General features: G+C 59.3%; 1 protein-coding gene across 1 annotated transcript; it reads left to right on the top strand.

Annotated features, from left to right (window-relative positions):
* The first annotated feature begins 242 nt into the window (after positions 1-242).
* On the top strand, positions 243-17,483 carry HID1 (HID1 domain containing). The gene is made up of 19 exons (XM_047081752.1): positions 243-308; positions 5,546-5,695; positions 6,227-6,397; positions 6,937-7,053; positions 7,650-7,756; positions 8,012-8,128; positions 9,459-9,681; positions 9,863-9,919; positions 10,733-10,873; positions 11,056-11,146; positions 11,367-11,518; positions 11,625-11,703; positions 13,549-13,713; positions 14,895-15,122; positions 15,463-15,569; positions 16,074-16,154; positions 16,755-16,846; positions 16,993-17,151; positions 17,420-17,483. Exons 1-19 carry the CDS (start codon positions 243-245, stop codon positions 17,481-17,483), a joined length of 2,367 nt encoding a protein of 788 aa, XP_046937708.1.
* The last annotated feature ends 905 nt before the right edge of the window (positions 17,484-18,388 follow it).

The raw sequence follows: 18,388 nt of genomic DNA on the forward strand, positions 1-18,388 counted from the left end.
GGAGACTCCCGGCGCACGCAGCGGGCGGGGCGGGGCGCGGCAGGTGCGGGGGCGGAGCCACGTGAGGGCGGAGCCGAGTGGGGAGGAGCCTGAAGGGGGCGGGGCCGACGCCGGGCCCGCAGGCGGGGTGCGCCGCTCCTCTTCTGCGAGAGCAGCGGGGGCCGCGGAGCTGGAGCTGGAGCCGGAGCCCGGGCCGGGGCGGGAGTCGGGGCCGGGGCCGGGCCGGAGCGGGCTCCAGCGATATGGGGTCGGCCGACTCTAAGCTGAATTTCCGAAAGGCGGTGATCCAGCTCACCACCAAGACGCAGGTGCGACCGGGGCCCTGGCCTCCCCACCCACCTGCCGGGCTGGGGGCTGGGCAGGGCCGGGGGGCTGCGCGAACTTGGTTTGTCAGGAGATGGGGGACCGGCTGGCCTGCAGGGTGACGCTGAAGCCAGAGCCGGAGTGGGACCCTTGGCCTGTGGCCCAAGGCTTCATCCCCTAGCCCTAGTCCCTCACCCCCAGCCTCCTCTCCCGGGAATATCCCTCTATCCGCAGCCGCTGTTGCCACCTTAGGCTGACGTGTGCCTACTCCCAGAGCCGGCATCGCTGCTGTCCGCCACCTGTCCCGCCCCCTCCCCCCACCCCACCCCCGCTCCCGCCCCTCCAGCCTCGCGTCTCCAGCTTCCCCTCCTTCCCGCCCCCATCCACCCATCCACCTCCCTGCTCCCCTCCCTGCCCCTCGGTGCCCGAGGTTCCCAGACGCACAGACCCTGGCTGATTCAATGCAAACAAAGCCGGGCCGGCGCCTGCCGGGTCGGGGAAAACAGCTGGTGCGCGCTGGTAGCGGCCTCTCTGGGCCCAGGTCGATGTCCACAGCAAGGGAAGGCCCGGGTCTTCCTGAGAACGTGCAAAGAGTGGCGGGCAGCACTGCAGCCTAGCAAAGAGACCTGTTCCCAGGCCCATGAAGTCCGGTTTCCCAGCTGGGGATCACTGCTCCAGGGGGCTCCTCCTCTGAGGCCCAGCGGTGGGGATGGCTGTGTTTTCAGGTACCCTCTGTTCTCTGGGTCAGGGCTGACAACCCTCCAAGTTGTCTTTGACTGGCTGCTGTGGGGCCTGGGGATGTCTTTCAGCCTAGTCCATGCCTGCACGCTCCCCTGAATTCGCAAGTGGCACAGGGATCACCTCCTTGCCCCCAACATATAGGACCTGGCCCCAGCAAGGCTGCTTCTCTGCCTACCCCTTCTCTCCTTACCCCTTGAACCAGGCTGCCCTGGCTACAGAGATGCCCAGCCTTGATTCCGCAGATCCCCCACTTTCAAGGGAGTCAGGACTGCTGTCTGGGACTTTCCTCTTACCCTTACCCCCAAGGGCTCTCTCTTGCTCATGGCAGTTAGAGTGGGACTGAGGGAGCCATCTCCCCACAGCCAGCTGGTCACAGCTCCGGAGGCTGGGCCTCTCGTCTTATACTCTCTCATTCCCACGAGAGATAGGTCAGGTGCCTGGCAAATGCCCAGGGCCTCTGGAGAGTCCAGACCCAGCTAAGAGGCATTTGATAGAAACCAGATTTGCTTCTCAGCCACTTCCCTGATGGCTCCTGATTCATTCTAGCACTTGGCTTTTTGGGGATGGGGCTTCTAGGTCTATGGGTGGGAAGTGGGCCAGTCCCTCTGTGTGGGGCCACAGGGAGAGGAGGGAGGGAGGCAGACTCCCATGTTTACCTACCAGGGGAAGGAAACACCTTGTTGGAGGAACGAACTATGGGCTGTTGGCTCAGCAGGCAGGGTCCTTTGCCAGACCAGCAGGACTAGCTCGGCCAGGTCCCAAAGGATCTGGGTAGATTAGATTCCTACCTGCGCTGGCCCTCTCCCCAAAATACAGTGTGCCCATGGCTTTCCCGGCCCTGTTATGGAGCTGGCTGCGATGCTACTGTCCCGTTTCCCAGCTGAGGACAGTGAGTTGGCTTGGGTCAAGACTGGAGCCGGAGACCAGGTTGGGTCTCCCTCCAGAGACCAGTAGGGCCCTGCAGGTAGGAAGGGACCTGGGGTGGCCTGAGGGAGAGACCCTGAAGCCTCCGGTCCTGCAGAGTAACTTGGCTTGGGCAGCTGGGGAGTGAAGACCAGATCCCAGTTGGTTGTTCCAGAACTTGCCACTCAGAATCCCCAAGGAGACTCAGGCCGGTGGTCCACAGGGTGTCCTCTAGTCTCAGATCCTTAGAGGCTGTGCTGTGAACACAGATGTTTGTTCTGGGCCACAGACAAACCGACCCAGCACCTTTTCCTGTGGCGTGGACGTGAGCCACCACTGCTGGGCCTTCCCTGTCTTCCTGCACTGCATCCTGTTTTCTTCCTGCCCTGGGCTAGGCCCGACCCTGGTCCTGAGGCTTAGCAGTTTGGGTTGTGTTTCCTGAACCTTCCCTAGGATGGGTGGGGCGCTAGAAGGAGGACCTTCCTGGACCTGGAACCCTCCCCTAGATCCTGCCTTTTTGGAGATTCTCTCTGTAGGCCAGGTGAAACCTGGTGGGTCCATGTTTACATGTGTGCACATATATGTGCGTGTGAATCTGTGGTGACACGGTCCTCCAGGACAGGTCACCCTTAGCAGACTAGAGCACTTGTGGTCCTTCCTTCCCTCTCACCCCCAGCAAGTTGAAAAGATGTAGCTGGGCCCCTAAGCTGGTGGGGGGTCTGGCCTGAGCAGATGTTGGCAAAACCGGGCTAAGAATATCTGGTTTCCCACCAGGGTAGTTCAGTTCCTATGCCCTGGCAGCAAGAGCGTTCCTACCTCCAGCAAAAATACTCTTTTCAAAAAAGACTGGCTTGGACTCTAGAAGCTTCCGCGAGTTGTGTGGAGCCCAGCTCAGGTAACTGGGACCAGAGCTAAGCTGTGTTTCTCCCCTCAGAAGCCTGAGAGGCTCCAGTGACCCTGGCCAATACCCATAGCATCAGGCCAGCCTGGGGTAGCCAGGTGATGGTGACCGAGCTGAAGCCAGGTGATGGTGACCGAGCCGCAATGGGAGCCAGAGAGCTGGGACTCTCTTCTGCTTCTTGGTTGGACTAGCCTGGGGCCTCCTAAGTTTCCTTCTAAGTCTCTCTCCTCATTTTGAATTCAGTCCCTAGGTGATACTTGCCTGATGAACTGGGCCAGAGGTCAAGTCCACTGGTGCTCAGATGAGTTTCTGCCCCTTTAAGGGGGTAGTAACCACCTGGGTGGTGGGGAAAGTGTCAGAGATGGGGGCTTCCCAGAGGTGCTCCCAGGTTTTCTAGGATGTCCTTCCCCACCCCAATCCTGGTCACCCACACTGTGTGTGTGTGTGGGGGGGGGGGGTTGTGGCATCCTGTGACTCCAGTGACTGTCAGAGGGCTGTCCTGGCTGAGGGCAGGAGGGCCAGCAAACCCCAGCCCCAGGGCCCCTCCTTTGGCCTTTGTTCTTCTCCCCAGCTAACTTGCTCTACCAGTTCTGAGACTGAGCAGGCCCTGGTACCAGGCCTGGCCTGAGGGCCGTGGCCATGTGCTGTCCCCCAAGTGCTCTCCTGTAACTTGGAAGGTGGGGGGCGCTGCTTGGGGAGTGGGCCAGGGTACACGTGGACCTTGGTGAGGCTTTCTACCCCACCCGGAGCTTGGACAGCCCCACTGGTGCTCAGCCCTGCCCAGGGACTAGATTGAAGCGATCTCTACTAATGATGGCCTTTCCCTGAACAAATATTGGCTGAACATCTGCCATATGCCCCAAGTGCAGGGTCAAGGAAACAGGGCTGGTGGGCTAATGGGGTCTTGAGGCAGGTGCATTGAGACCCTGGAGTCAGGGCCTATGATGAGTGACTGAGGGTGGGGAGCAGGGTTCCAAGGTGGAAGCAATCCTGTCTGGATCTAGAGCTCTGGGAGAATTCTTGGAAGAAGGGGATTCAGAGGACGGAGTTATTTTTAAATGAGATATATACATATATTTTTTGATGGTAAGAGTAATGCACACTGTGTGTGGGTTTGTGTGGTAGCAGGGCATTTATCAGCACTTTCAGAGAAGGGAGAAGGCTGGGTTGATGGAGCAACCAGGGTCTCTTGTGGGAGCTGCTGTTCAGAGGGTGCCTCGGACACCCTGGCCCTCAGCAGACGAACATTCAAAAGGAAAAAGTAGTGATACGTGCGCTTGCCAAAAAATATCAGTTAAAAAATAAAAACCACCCAGAGAGTTAATCTCTGTGAACATTCTGTCATTTTCTTCTAGGCTTTTATTGCTGTATAATTTAGCAAAGATTGTGACCACCTTGCAGTTAGTTTTTACCTTATCTTTTCCACACAGTGTTGTACCTTGAGTGTTTTTCATTCATTAACACTCCTTGGGAACACGGTTCTGGTGGTTTGCATAATAACCTGTTATATGGAGGTGTCTTAACTTTTTGAGTGTTCCCTGATTGTTGGCTAGTTAGGTCGATTCCAACTTCTCACTATTATCAACCATAGCACGTCAGTGAGCATCCTTATACGTGCACCTGTCTGATCATTTCTTTAGGGTTTCTAGAAGTGGAATTGATGATTCAAATTGGTGCCGTCTGTGAACTGCCTATGTGATTCAAAATGCACAACTGTGTTTAAGGTGTGTCACTTCCCTAGGACCGGTGGGACTTTGGAATGTGCTAGAAGGGTGGGCATGCGGGGAAGAGGGGACAGTCCGAGCAAAGGCAGAGAGAAGTTGTGACAGGATTGTGTCATAGGGATAGTACATACTGGTGTGTGTGCGCCGTGTACAATATGTGTGTGTGTGTGCATACGTGTGTAGATACGTGTGCACACATGTGTGCACGCATGTAGGTATGTTAGGTCAGATCTTGGCTGACTGTCTGGCCCAGGTCTGGACTCAGTCCTGCAGGCAGTGGGGAGCCCTAAAGCTCTCTGTGGAGGGAACAGTGCCTTCGGTGCTGTGCTTTGAACATGGATTGGGGGCAGTGTGGAGGCAGGATCGAGGAGATAAATTTGGAGGTGGGGCCCTGGCAAGAGTGGACTGAGCTGCGGTGCTGGCGGTGAGTGCTGAGAGGAGCAGGGGCAGTCAGAGAGCCATGCGGGTTGACTCCTTTAGACTTGGGTGCGCCGGGAGAGGGTGAAGCCGGGGCCGAGGGGAGACGGTGAGGCTGGGCTTAGGCGAAATGATCATCCATCGATCATCCATCGTCTTGCCTTCTTCCTTGGGGAGGGGCATGACCTGGGTCTGGTCCCCGGGCACTTGACCTAGCAGCTTGGCCTGGGGAGGTCCCCAGGAGGGGAGGCCCTGCCAGAGGAGGACGGTGAGTTTCCCTGTCCCTCAGGGACTGAGTTAGGCTTTGGCTGCCGAACTCAGTGCCCGGCTGACCTCTGGCATCCGCACCAAGTGTCTCCAGCCTGCCTGTGCCAGCCCGGGCTCGTGATGGCTGCAGCATGGCCCCCACATGGGAGGGCTCCTGGGCACCAGCAGGGATGGCACAAGGGGACCGTGGCTTCCTTGCTGGGGCTCCCTTGGCTACAGACTGGTCAAACTGTGGGCCTGTCGGCAAGGGATAGTGTAATCACTGTGGACACACCGGGTCCCCCCACAGCCTGTGGAAGCCACCGATGATGCCTTTTGGGACCAGTTCTGGGCGGACACGGCCACCTCGGTGCAGGATGTCTTTGCCCTGGTGCCAGCGGCAGAGATCCGGGCTGTGCGGGAGGAGTCACCCTCCAACCTGGCCACTCTGTGCTACAAGGTGAGCGCAAGGTACCCCGTCCCTCGCTGCCACTCCCTGCTGGGCCATTTCCCACCCTCCCAGGGGGGCGCGGAAGCTGGCCCAGCCCTGGGGACCGACAGAGCAGGTCCCCGTGGCATCCCGCCTGCCCAGGTCTGGGCAGTCTCGAGGTGGCACCCACCTGGACCCGCTGGCTGGGCTCTGGCAGGGAAGTGATCCTGGCACCCACTCCCTGTGAGGGCTTCCTCCGGCCCCCACCTTGCTGAGCACCTTCCCACACATCCGCTTATTCAGCTCATCCTGTGTGGTGGACGCTGTTACTGTCACCATTTTACAGATGACGAGACAGATTCAGACAGGTGGTCACTTAGCAAGGTCTCAGCCAGTGAGCGGCGGGCTGGGCTCCCCAGTGAGGCTGCTCTCTGGGCCACTTCCCGTCCCCCTGGGCTGACTGAGCCAGTCTGCCTCTACCCCTCCAAAGCCTGGAGTGACCCCAAGTGTCAGAGCCCCACTCCCCACCCTTCTAGTGTACCCCTCTGCGTGTCCCCACAGGCCGTGGAGAAGCTGGTGCAGGGAGCAGAGAGCGGCTGCCATTCGGAGAAGGAGAAGCAGATCGTTCTGAACTGCAGCCGGCTTCTCACCCGTGTGCTGCCCTACATCTTTGAGGACCCTGACTGGAGGGGCTTCTTCTGGTCCACAGTGCCCGGGGCAGGGCGAGGAGGGGTCTGTGGGCCTGGCTGTGGGGCTGGGTGGGAGGTGATGGGGAGACAGGGAGAGAACCCATTTGGGGTTGGTCATATTCCTCCAAATCTCTTGTGGCGCTTGGGAAGTACGCGAGTAGGCGAGTAGGGGGTGCTACTGAGGAGGGGGCTTCTCCCACAGGGGTCTCTGCCCCTGCAGCTGGGCAGATGTGGGGCAGGGCAGCTGGGCACTTGCCCTCCCTGGCTGCCCCCTCCCGGGCCGAGGGCAGGACCCCAGTGATTCCCAGCAGGCCTGAGGCTCTAGAGTTTTAGGGACCTGGCCTGGCTCCTCCCAGTCAGTGGGGAGGGTTTTTCCTCCCAGGGTCCCAGCCCTGCTCCTGCTCTGGCCCCCTTCTGCCTAAGGAGGTTTGAGGTGATTGGGAATCTACTTCCTTTCTCTTCTGCCTCTACCTTCATCCCACTGCCCGTGGGTGCCTGCCTGGGCCCAGATCCCAGCCGCCTTCTGGGGCCACCTCTCCTTGGCCAGCGACCACTGAGGCGGCCTATATGTTATGTCCCTAGCAGGGAGAGGACGACGACGAGAATGCCCGGCCCTTGGCTGAGTCCTTGCTTCTGGCCATCGCTGACCTTCTCTTCTGCCCAGATTTCACTGTCCAGAGCCACCGCAGGAGCACTGTGGTGAGAGCCCCCCAGTCTTCCACCCCCCAGACCGGGGAAGGCTCTGGTCCTGGGTTGGGGCTGGTTGAAGTTCCCTGGGGCGGGACGCCGTGAGGGCAGGGGCTGCTCTGGGAGAGCCGGGCAGGTCTGGGAAGGGCTGGTGGCTGGTACAGCTGGAGAGGAGCCAGCTGGTGCCTGGCCCTGCCCCCTGTATCCGGGAGGCTGGCACAAGCACCCATTGTCCTCGCCTAGGCAGTGGGTGGGGGGTGTGGGGCTTGGACGGAGGAGGTCTGGCCCTCTCACTTCCTGGGGGCCCATGGACTCGACCTTGAGTGTTCTCTGCCCCCCACCCCCACTCACCTCCAGGTGCACCCAATTCCGTTCCCTTCCCGCCCCCTCTCTCTCTCCCTGCCTCAAGCTGGACCGAGGAAGTGAAAGAACCAGAGGAGAAAAATGAGCTTTCAAGAACATTAATTTCTTCCCTTGTGTGCATTATCACCTGGGGCATTTTGAGGATCTGTCTTTAGGATAATATGAGGGTCTCTGCCCCCAGGGATGACAGTGGGGGGTCTTGATCACTCACTCCCAGCCTGATCACTCTCTGACCGTGTCCCCAGGACTCGGCAGAGGATGTCCACTCCCTGGACAGCTGTGAATACATCTGGGAGGCTGGCGTGGGCTTTGCTCACTCTCCCCAGCCCAACTACATTCATGACGTGAACCGGTGAGCTTTGGTTGGACCCGGAGCCCACAGTGTGGCTGGACCCCAGGCCTTCCCCCCACTCCCCGGCTCAGAGAGGGAACCACGCATGGGGTCTTTCAAGGAGACCCTGTCCACTTGGGACCCAACATCAATCTGGTAGACATAAAGTGGGGTCATTGCTTTTCATGGACTTGAGCTGGGGCCGGGCATGCCCTCCTACAGGAGAATTGCCATCCTCAGGTACTGAACCCCCTGCCGTAACCCCCCCTCCCTAAGGATGGAGCTATTGAAACTGCTGCTGACATGCTTCTCTGAGGCCATGTACCTGCCCCCAGCTCCGGACAGTGGCAGTACCAACCCGTGGGTGCAGTTCTTTTGTTCCACGGAGAACAGGTGAGGGGCCCCTGGCCTTTCTTTCCATTCTGGTTCCAGGCAGCTGGGAGCGGAGGCTGCTCTCCAGCCCCGAGTCTTAGTTGAGGGGAGGTGCTGCCCCCTGGTGGTGATGGCTTGTAATGTACCGGCCACACGTTGTGCTCTCAAAGTCCAATGTCCCAACTGTGTGTGTGGGGGGAGGTTGGGGTAGGGGAATGGTGCCTGGGTCCTCCATCTAGAGCTGTGCTGTCCCGTAGAAATATAACGCCAACCGCATATGCAAGTCGAACATTTCCAGTAGTGACAGTAAAAGAATAAAAAAGAAACAGGTGGACTTAATTCTAATTTTTCATTTAACCGAATATATCCGAAATACTACTACCATTGAGCATGTAACCAGTGTGCAGAATTATTGAGAGGTTTTACATTCCCTTCATGCTAAGTTTTCAAAATCCGCCGTGTAGTTTATACTTACATCTGCATTCAGACCAGCCACGTTGTAAACTCTACATGTGGCTTGTATCCAGCAGTGCCACTGAAGAGTGGCTGGGGAGAAGGCATCGTGAAATACCCCGAAGGATGGGGAAGCCTGGCCCACGTGGGGGCGTCCCTGGGCTCTGGGGGCACATGGTGGGACTTAGCAGCTACACATGCTGTGCAGAGCTGTGCCCAGGTTGGTGCAGGCAGCTCAGGAGGCTCCCTGAGGGGAAGCCCCCCACCCTGTGGGACCCCAGCCCGTTTTTTGAAGTCCCAAGGGAGGGTATCTGCCTCTCAAAGACCTGAGGGTCATTGTCAAGCCTGTAGATGGTGCAGTGCCAAGAATGGACCCGGATGTAAACTGTGGGCTTTGATGATGTGTCCACGTAGGTTCGGTGTGGCAAAGAGCCGCTCTGGCGTGGGCTATTGGTAGTGCGGGAGGCTGTGCGTGTGTGGGTGCAGGGGGTACAGGGGAATCTCTGTTCCTTCCTTGTGATTTTTGCTGTGAACCTAAAACTGCTCTAAAAATAGTCTTACATTTAAAAAAAAATAGGCTTTAGCCCTTGGGAGAAAAATCTAAGGGGTATCGACACGATTTCCCATATAACTGGCCATCCCACTCTTGGTAATAAATTCCTCTGCGCTTGGCCCAGCCTGGCCTGGGTTCTGGATGCAGGCAAGGACAAGGCGGGGTGTCTCTCTTAACTCAGGAGGGGATCAGCCTGGTTCTGTAATCTGGCTCCCAGCCTAGGGCGAGCGCCGGAACACTTGTGGAACGAGGGGGTGGCCTGGCTGACCCTCCTGCGTGGCCACCTGGGAGGTGGACGAGGGCTGGTCTCGTGGTCTCCACAGCCTCGCCCCTCCTCTGCCGCAGACACGCCCTGCCCCTGTTTACTTCCCTCCTCAACACCGTGTGTGCCTATGACCCTGTGGGCTACGGGATCCCCTACAACCACCTGCTCTTCTCCGACTACCGGGAACCCCTGGTGGAGGAGGCTGCCCAGGTGCTCATTGTCACCTTGGACCATGACAGTGCCACCAGCGCCAGCCCCACCGTGGACGGCACCACGACAGGCACTGCCATGGATGACGCGGACGTAAGGATGGGAGTAGGGGGAGGGCAGCTGGCCCTGCCAGGCTCGGGGCACTCTCTTTAGCAGAGCCGGGCAAGGCATACCAGGTGGGCACCTCGTGGTGAGCCTGGGGATGACTGAGGGAGCCCTGGGGTAGGGGCAAGGGGTGAAGCCACCCGCTTATCCCAGGCTCCACTCTTGGCAGCCTCCAGGACCTGAGAACCTGTTTGTGAACTACCTGTCCCGCATCCATCGTGAAGAGGTGAGTTGAACACTCCTCTTGCTCCAGTGGATTCTCAATGCCCACCCCCCACAATGGTTATGGCCTTGCAGGGGGGTGAGGGGTTGGAGACGAGATGGGGTAGGGGGAGTCCTGACCCCTACAGGAAGGAACCAGGGTCCCTGTGGACCTGGCCACCCCTGGTGAAACTGTGATGGCAGGACTTCGAGGGTTTTGAGATGCAGAAAAGGGCTGATGGCCTCAACTGGATAAGGACAACTGGGCAGGCTTCCAGGAGGAGGTGGCTCTGAGGTCAGGTTTTGGTCAGGGGAATGAAAGTGGCCTTAGAGGCCAGGCAGACCTGAGTTCTTGTGTCCTGGGACCTTGGGGGAGGTTCTTGTGTTCCCAGAGCGCTGGCTTCTGTGGCTGTAACACGGAAACAGTAACTGCCCCCTTGCCTTGTTGAGAGGATTTCTTGTAGCAGGTGCTGAGTGAGTGACCGCTCTTTGAGAATAGTAGAGTGTGCCTCCGGTGTGACGGCGATGGGGAGGGGTGGGGGCATAGCATCGGTTAACACAGAGTCCAGTTCAGAGTGTGGGTGTGGGGGGTCACTAAGAGCAGCCTCGCTCGGGGACAGGGGAGCCTGTGGTCTGGGGGAGGGGCAGGAGTTCCCTCCGGACCTGCCCTGGACTCAGCTTCCTGAGGGGCCTGCATCAGGACAGCTATTGATGACAGAACCTGGGCCTTTCAGGCTCTAGAGGTGGGACCAGGCTCCGGGGGAATGAGGAGGCGTTTGTGGGGAAGCCGCAGCCACAGGGGGCTGGACTGGACAGGTCCCTGCTGTCCCCCACTCAGGACTTTCAGTTCATCCTCAAGGGCATAGCCCGGCTACTCTCCAACCCTCTGCTCCAGACCTATTTGCCCAACTCCACCAAGAAGATCCAGTTCCATCAGGAGCTGCTGGTCCTCTTCTGGAAGCTCTGTGACTTCAATAAGGTGGGCTGGCCTCGGGGACCTGGCCTGGTGGGCAGCGGTCTCCCCTGAGATGGGGAGCGGCCACTCTGGATAGCCCAGGGTTGGGGACAGTGTCTGGGGACACTCCCAGGATGGGGAGGGGGTGGGGCAGAGCCGTCTCCCCCCTGACCCTGCCCACCTGTTCCCCCCCCCCCCCCCGCCAGAAATTCCTCTTCTTTGTGCTGAAGAGCAGTGATGTGCTGGACATCCTGGTCCCCACCCTCTATTTCCTCAATGATGCCCGAGCGGATCAGTGTAAGGCTGGGGGCGGGCATGAGATCCCGGGGGGGGGGGGCTTCCTTGTAGAGGGGGTGGGTCGGGCCGGTCTGTGCTGCCCCCCGGGAGCTCAGGCTTGGGGCTCTGACCTCCCAGAAGGGACTTCTTCCTGGGCTTCTGAGATGGGTCTCTGCCCCGGGCTCCCTTCCTCCCCTCTGCACCCTGTGTGGTGACTTACTCTCGTTACCGCCTGCCGCAGCTCGGGTGGGCCTGATGCACATCGGAGTCTTCATCCTGTTGCTTCTGAGCGGCGAGCGGAACTTTGGGGTGCGGCTCAACAAGCCCTACTCAGTGCGCGTGCCCATGGACATCCCGGTCTTTACCGGTACTCACGCAGACCTGCTCATTGTGGTGAGGGACCTCCCTCGGCCAGGGCCTGGGGACGGGGGGGATGTCCTTTTGGCCCAGTCTGGAGGTGGAGGGGACCCCACGGCCACCCCTCTGCCTCCTCGTACAGGTATTCCACAAGATCATCACCAGCGGTCACCAGCGGCTGCAACCCCTCTTCGATTGCCTGCTCACCATCGTGGTCAACGGTAGGGGGGCTGGGAGCCCGCCTTCCCAGTGCTCACCACCAGGTGGCGCCAGGCCACGGGCTGACCGGCCGCGCCTCCCTGGCTCAAACCCCTCCCTTCCAATAGCAGTATGATGGTAGCTTCCTTTACTCTGGTCAATTTTCTAGTAGCCACATTAAAAACAACAACAACAACAACAACAACAACAAAACAGAAGCAGGTGACAATAATTTTATAACATAGTTTATGTAATCCACTCTATCCAAAATACCATCATCTCAACATATAATTATACCCCATGCAAATTATTAGGATATACATTTCTTAATTTTTAAAATTTACTTATTTATATAAAAGTTTTAAAATGTTTATTTTTGAGAGAGAGAGAGAGAGACAGAGCGTGAGCAGGGGAATGGGCAGACAGAGAGGGAGACACAGAATCCAAAGCAGGCACCAGGCCCTGAGCTGGCAGCACAAAGCCTGATACGGGACTTGAACCCAACAAACTTGGGATCATGACCCGAGCTGAAGTCAGACATTTAACCAACTGAGCCACCCAAGCGCCCCTTAAATTTATTTATTTTTGAGAGAGAGAGAGAGAGGAAAAAAAAAAAACAAAAACGAACGAGCAGGGGAGGGGCAGAGAGAGGAGGATAGAGAGAATCTGGAGCAGGCTTCGTGCTTTCAGCAATCTCACAAACCGTGAGATCGTGACCTGAGCCGAACTAAAAAATCAGAGCCACGCAGGCGCCCCCCAAATTATTGGGATATTTTATATTCTTTTTCACATCCAGTCTCCAAAAATCCTGTGTATTTCACAGGTGCAGCACATCTCGGTTAGAAGTAGCTTTGTTTCAAGTGTTTAAATGGCCACAAGCAGCTTGTGGTGACTGTGCTGGACAGCACGGATTTGGACAGTGTGGTCTCAGGGCGCCAGGATGTGCCCCGGCCTCCCGCAAGGACTGCAGACCCCTGTGTCCCAGGGGAGGGGCTCAGGCTGGCTGGCGTGCCGGGCCCAGGAAGCAGGGTGCCTGTGGGCTGAGGTAGGATGACTTACGTGCGGCTGACTTTCGGAGAGGACGTCTTGGGAGGGAGTGGATTGGACTCCAGAGTTGATGGGCCGGAGCTGGGCCCTGGAGGCCCCTAGGTGCACCCTGAGCTCTGGGGCCAGAACCGCACCTTCCCTTACTGGTTCACTCCCCGCCTCTGTCTCACACATTTTAACTGAGCACTGTCTAAGTGTAGCTGCTTCTGAGAAATGCATTTGTGAACGAGAAGGCCACCGTCCCTGCCCCAGCCTGGTGAGGGAGAAAGACACGAGACAAAGAAGCTCACAGATCGATAGATATATGGCTTCATGCCACGCACAGCGCTTTATCTCTGACTCCCCCTCACACGCCCTGCAAAAAATAAGTTTCTAATTATGCGTGGGGTATCCGTTTCATATTCCAGAAAGACTCACGGATCCTGAGTTTGTATCCCTGCTCAACCATTTTATAACGGGGAACTTTGGGCAAGTTTACAAACCTCTCCGAGTCTGTATAAAAATGGGGATGGTTTCATCTGTGTCCGGACCCGCCTCCCCCCCGCCCCCACCGCCACCTTTCAGAGGTGTGGCGAGGAGTGGGCGAGAGGCCGTGTATGAGTGGCTCTGTGAACAGTAGGGCTGTCCCCCTGGAGTCCTGTAGAAGGCGTGGCCAGTGTGGCCTTGGCCTCTGAGGACTCGTTCTTCCTGGCTTTGTGGGGGGCTTTACAGGCAAGGGGCAGGCAGGGGTTTGAAGCAGGGGTTTGAAGTCCTGTTCAGGCTGGGGGTGTGCAGGGAGGGCTGGCGGGGGCCCCAGGAGTGAGCCGGCTCCTCCCCTGCAGTGTCCCCCTACCTCAAGAGCCTGTCCATGGTAGCTGCCAATAAGCTCCTGCACCTGCTGGAGGCCTTCTCCACCACCTGGTTCCTCTTCTCTGCTGCCCAGAACCACCACCTGGTCTTCTTCCTCCTGGAGGCCTTCAACAACATCATCCAGTACCAGTTTGATGGTGAGGCAGCAGCCCGAGCCCCTGGCCCGGATGGGGATCAGGGCGGGCGGTGCGCAAGGACACCTTCCCGTCTAAGGAGGACACAGCTCCCTGTCCCGCCGCCCCCAGTCCACGCAACGTGCGTTTATTAAGCACCTGCTGTATACCAAGCTCAGTGCTGGGTGGAGGGGATACGGTGGAGAGCAAAGCAGAATGCTTCCTCCCCTATGGAGCTCCCAGCTGGGGATGGAGGCACGGAGGGAGGCTTCAAGTGGACGGTCACCCAAACAAACAGGTCACCTTAAATCTGATGGAAGGGAAGTTCGGAGTGGCGCCGGCCCTGTGAATGTTGTAAATGCCAGGCTGCCTGCTGTAAGTTCGGGCCTGGCCACTTGTTAGCTCTGTGACTGTGGGCACATAGCCTCTCTGAGCTTTAGTTTCTTTGGCTATAAGACAGTCGTAACGATAGTACTAAGAGTCCTTATCTCTGAGGGTGTTGGGAAGAATAAATAATGCCCCACAAGAAGCATTTAGCAGAGTGTCTGGCGACTTCAATATTAGTGGTTATTATTGTTTCCAAAAGGAATATTTGCACTGATCGTGAGGGGGGAATGGGGGTGGGGGAGGGTAGAAAAGCATCGTGTGGGGTGGCAGCATATGCAAAGGCCCTGGGGTGAGATGCTGAACTGAAAGAACAGTGTGGTGAGAGGCAGGACTAGAGAGCTGGATGGGGCATTGAAGGCCCAGAGTCGAGGGGATTCAGTGTGGGCAGCAGAGCGCAGGCCCAGGCCATACTGTCCTTATTGTTCTTCCTTCCTGGTGACCTGGCTTAGGGACGTGGTCAAAATATTGAACAGCTGGCTTGGTGTGGACACTGACACGCTGGGCCTGCCCCACTTTGCCAGTGTAACCCTTTAGTGTGCTGGGCCGTGAGGGGGTCTGGAAGGGACTGGGGAGGGGCACGGGGGGAGCTCATCCCAGAAGCTCTTCTCCAACAATGTGACATCTCGGTATAGCCACTGCCACCCCCACTGCCGGGTGCCAGTCCTTCTGCAGCTCCGTCTCTTGGGCGCCCTGTACCCTCTCCTACCTCTGGGGTCAGACGCCCTCCTGTCCTCCAGACTCCCCCTCCCAGAAACCTGCCCGGCTGGAGGGGGAGGCGAGGGGGCCTCCCCGAGGTGAGGCGTGCTCCCTCTCTACAGGAAACTCCAACCTGGTCTACGCCATCATCCGAAAGCGCAGCGTCTTCCACCAGCTGGCCAACCTGCCCACCGACCCGCCTGCCATCCACAAGGCCTTGCAACGGCGCCGACGGACGGCCGAGCCCTTGTCCCGAACTGGCTCACAAGAGGGCGCCTCCATGGAGGGCTCCCGCCCTGCCGCCCCCGCCGAGCCCGGCACTCTCAAGACCAGCCTGGTGGCCACCCCAGGTCTGGCCCTGGCGGGTGGCAGGGGGGTGTGGGTGCCTGCGTGGTTGGGGGACAGACAGGGTCTCTGGGATGTCATGCAATCTCTGGCAAAGGGCATGGCCTGAGTTGGGAAGCCGAGGGTACGGGAATGGCCGCAGGGGTGGGGGTGAGGATATTGGGAAGCGGAGGAGGACTAGCTTGGTTGGGGGGGCGGCACTGCGCCTCAGAACCGGGTGTGCGGGGGTCAGGCATGGCATTGCTAAAGTGGGGGAAAGAGGGGGCCTCGCGGGGCCCAGCGCAGATGCTTCCTCCGAGGGGCCCCACAGCAGGTGTCCTCACACCCACCTGCCCCCACCCTCAGGCATCGACAAGCTGACGGAGAAGTCCCAGGTGTCAGAGGATGGCACCTTGCGATCCCTGGAGCCCACGTCCCAGCAGAGCTCGGCGGATGGCAGTCCCACTGCAGAGGTGGGTGACGGGGACTCCCACAGTGGGGTGAGGTTGGGACTTCCCTTTCTCCCCAGCCTCTGCGGTGGGGGCCGGGCCAGGGTGCTCTGGGATTACCTGCAACAGAGGGCAGAAACCCAGTGCCCAGGGCATCTGGGGACTGGGGGTGCTTTCACAGACCTCTCCCTTGTTTACTGGTCCCAGGCTTAAGCCCTTGGCCTTCAGACTCCTCATCCATCAATCTTATCTGAGCTGAGCTGGCCTTTACCCGACCAGCCCAGTCAGCCCCTAGCCTGAAACCTGTCATCAGGCTGGGCTGGGTCGGGCAGGGCCTGAAGCCCAGGGCAAAGGATACTGGGCTGGGCTGTCCCCACTGTTCGGAGTGAGCCCCCCGCCAAAGGGGCCAGTGTCATTGCCTCCTAGATTCCAGGCTATGGGAGGGCCTGGGAAGAAGGGCTTTCCCTCTGTCCTCTGCCCCATGCCTGCTCCCTGTACCCCTCACTCCTGTCCCTTCCCTGGGTGCAGGAGCCCGGCCAGGCATGGCGGGAGCAGCGGCGACTGTCCAGCGCGTCAGCCAGTGGGCAGTGGAGCCCAACATCGGAGTGGGTGAGGGTTTGGGCGGGTGGCTCTGAGGTGGGGGCGGGGCGGGGGCTCTTGGCCCTACGAACAGCTCAGTGAAGGCTCGGAGGGGAATGTGTCCAAATCCAAGAACGAGCCTGGGAGCCAGGCTCCAGATCACTCCTTCCGGCTGGGTGACCTTGGACTCTCTGGCTGGGTTGCTTCCTCTGTCTACATTGTTCCGGGATATGCTGCAGGGTTGAACTCCAGTTGCCCACAGCGCTGGCTTCCTTACTAAGCTTTCCTTTCCAGCTTCCTTCCCCAGTTCACTTGTCCACTCCCTTGTGTGTGTCCTGTGATCACTACTAATTGTGCTTCAGTGGGCATAAACGTCCTACTTGGTCATGTCATTGTGAGGATCCGAGGGGACAGCTTTTGGCACGTAGTTTGTGCTCGATGACAGGCCACAGCTCTTGCCATGAATAACCGTCAGTGTTCATGGGCCCTGCCCTGGGCCAGGCCCTTGTTGTGGTGAGCGGGGACCCTTTCTGCCCCGGGGAGCCCGTGCTTCTGGGTCAGGGGTCAGGCCTAGCCCCTCGCCGGTGGGGGCTGCTCTCCCAGCCCCAGGAACCCCCGTCCCTCCCCCAGGTTCTCTCGTGGAAGTCCAAGCTGCCACTGCAAACGATCATGAGGCTGCTTCAGGTGCTGGTTCCCCAGGTGGAGAAGATCTGCATTGACAAGTGAGGCCTGGGGAGGGGGTGGGGGGCAGCAGGTGGGCCCGGGCGGGGCTGGGTGTGACCGGGAGCATGGGTCCCGTGCTCCCCTCGACTTTCAGGGTGGGTTTCCCCATGTGGGCACGTTGGAAACCATCCCCTCGTCCTGGCAGGGGCCTGACGGACGAGTCAGAGATCCTGAGGTTCCTGCAGCACGGCACCCTGGTGGGGCTGCTGCCCGTGCCCCACCCCATCCTCATCCGCAAGTACCAGGCCAATTCGGGCACGGCCATGTGGTTCCGCACCTACATGTGGGGCGTCATCTACCTGAGGTGGGTCTGCCCGGCGGGGGTGGGGGGGCGGCGGGGACTCAGCGGGGGCCTCCGCTCTGGGTCCCGGCATGGCAGTAGGCTTAATGTCGAGACGGTCAACCAGGAGGGTCTCGTCTAGTCGAGGGTGGGCTCCCACTGCCTAGGGTGGGACAGCAGGGTGGAAGGGGTTTGGGCTGTACCACGTCCTAGCTCCTCCCCAGTCTTTCCTGCAAGGCCTCCCAGCACCCCCCCCCCCCCCGCCCCCCGTGACAGCCGACTCCCTCCGCAGGAATGTGGACCCACCTGTCTGGTACGACACGGATGTGAAGCTGTTTGAGATCCAGCGGGTGTGAGGCTGGGACCGGGGGAGGGTGGGGGCCCTGGCGCCTTGATGCTCCCCTGACTCCGTGTTCTGGGCTTTAAATGACCACAATCAGAGCCGGGGCTGACAGAGTGGCTGAGTCCTGGGGGGGGGCAGGCTCTAAAGGCCCCTTGTAGCTGGGATGGTGGGGACAGGCTGCCCTCCCCCTCCCCCTCCCCAGAGGGGCATCTGGGTGGCTGTGGACTCACAGAAGCCTCCTGTCTCCAGGGCTTCAGGCCCTGGCCAGAGCCCCCGCCTCACTCTGGCTCCCCCTCAAGACCCCTTTTCTGTGCTACCCACCCCCAGGGGCCACGGTGCCCTAAGGGGCTGCCCTACAGGGAGCTGTGAGCTGTCCCTTAAGGCACCTGGCAGGGACAGGGGAGCCTTTCCAAGCCTCCTAACCTGGAACCACCTGGTCCAGGACCAGGCTTGCTGCTGGGGCCCAAAGGAGGAAGGACAGTGTCCGGGTCACTTGAGGAGGAGACCAGGGGCTACTAGACTGCAGAAGCCAGACTGGGGGACCTCCTGCATTTTAGGGGTTTGCAGTGGGGTGTTGAGGGTCTCCTGCTATATTCTCTCTGGTCAATGGATGTAGCCTGACTCTCTTATCCAGTAGGGGCAGAGAAGGGTGGGGAGGGAACCATTCGATCCTCCCTGCCCCCACCCGCTGCCTGGATGACTGGGGGGCGGAGGGGGCAGGATGCCACCCCTCCACCCTCCAGCTCTGGCCTCTGGGTCTCCCTCACCCTATTTGTGTCAGTACAATCTTTGCTGTGTACAATCGGCCTCTTTACACAATAAACCGTCCTCTCCATGTCCTGGCTCTTTGTGCTTGGAGGGGAGGGGCTCGGGCCGTGGCTCTTGTCTTCAGGGGAGCTGGGGACTCTGTCTCCCAAA

The sequence above is a fragment of the Lynx rufus genome, unplaced genomic scaffold (genome assembly GCF_022079265.1).
Source record: "Lynx rufus isolate CCGP_SWC_20201006 ecotype Redwood Valley unplaced genomic scaffold, mLynRuf1.p SCAF_18, whole genome shotgun sequence".
Taxonomy (NCBI): Eukaryota; Metazoa; Chordata; class Mammalia; order Carnivora; family Felidae; genus Lynx; species Lynx rufus.

Bases quoted from the DNA above. Each gene is read 5' to 3' on its own strand.
- HID1 (XM_047081752.1), top strand. From the start codon at position 243: ATGGGGTCGGCCGACTCTAAGCTGAATTTCCGAAAGGCGGTGATCCAG. The intron at 7,054-7,649 runs GTGAGAGCCCCC...CCGTGTCCCCAG, and splicing joins GCCACCGCAGGAGCACTGTG to GACTCGGCAGAGGATGTCCA. The intron at 9,920-10,732 runs GTGAGTTGAACA...TCCCCCACTCAG, and splicing joins CCCGCATCCATCGTGAAGAG to GACTTTCAGTTCATCCTCAA.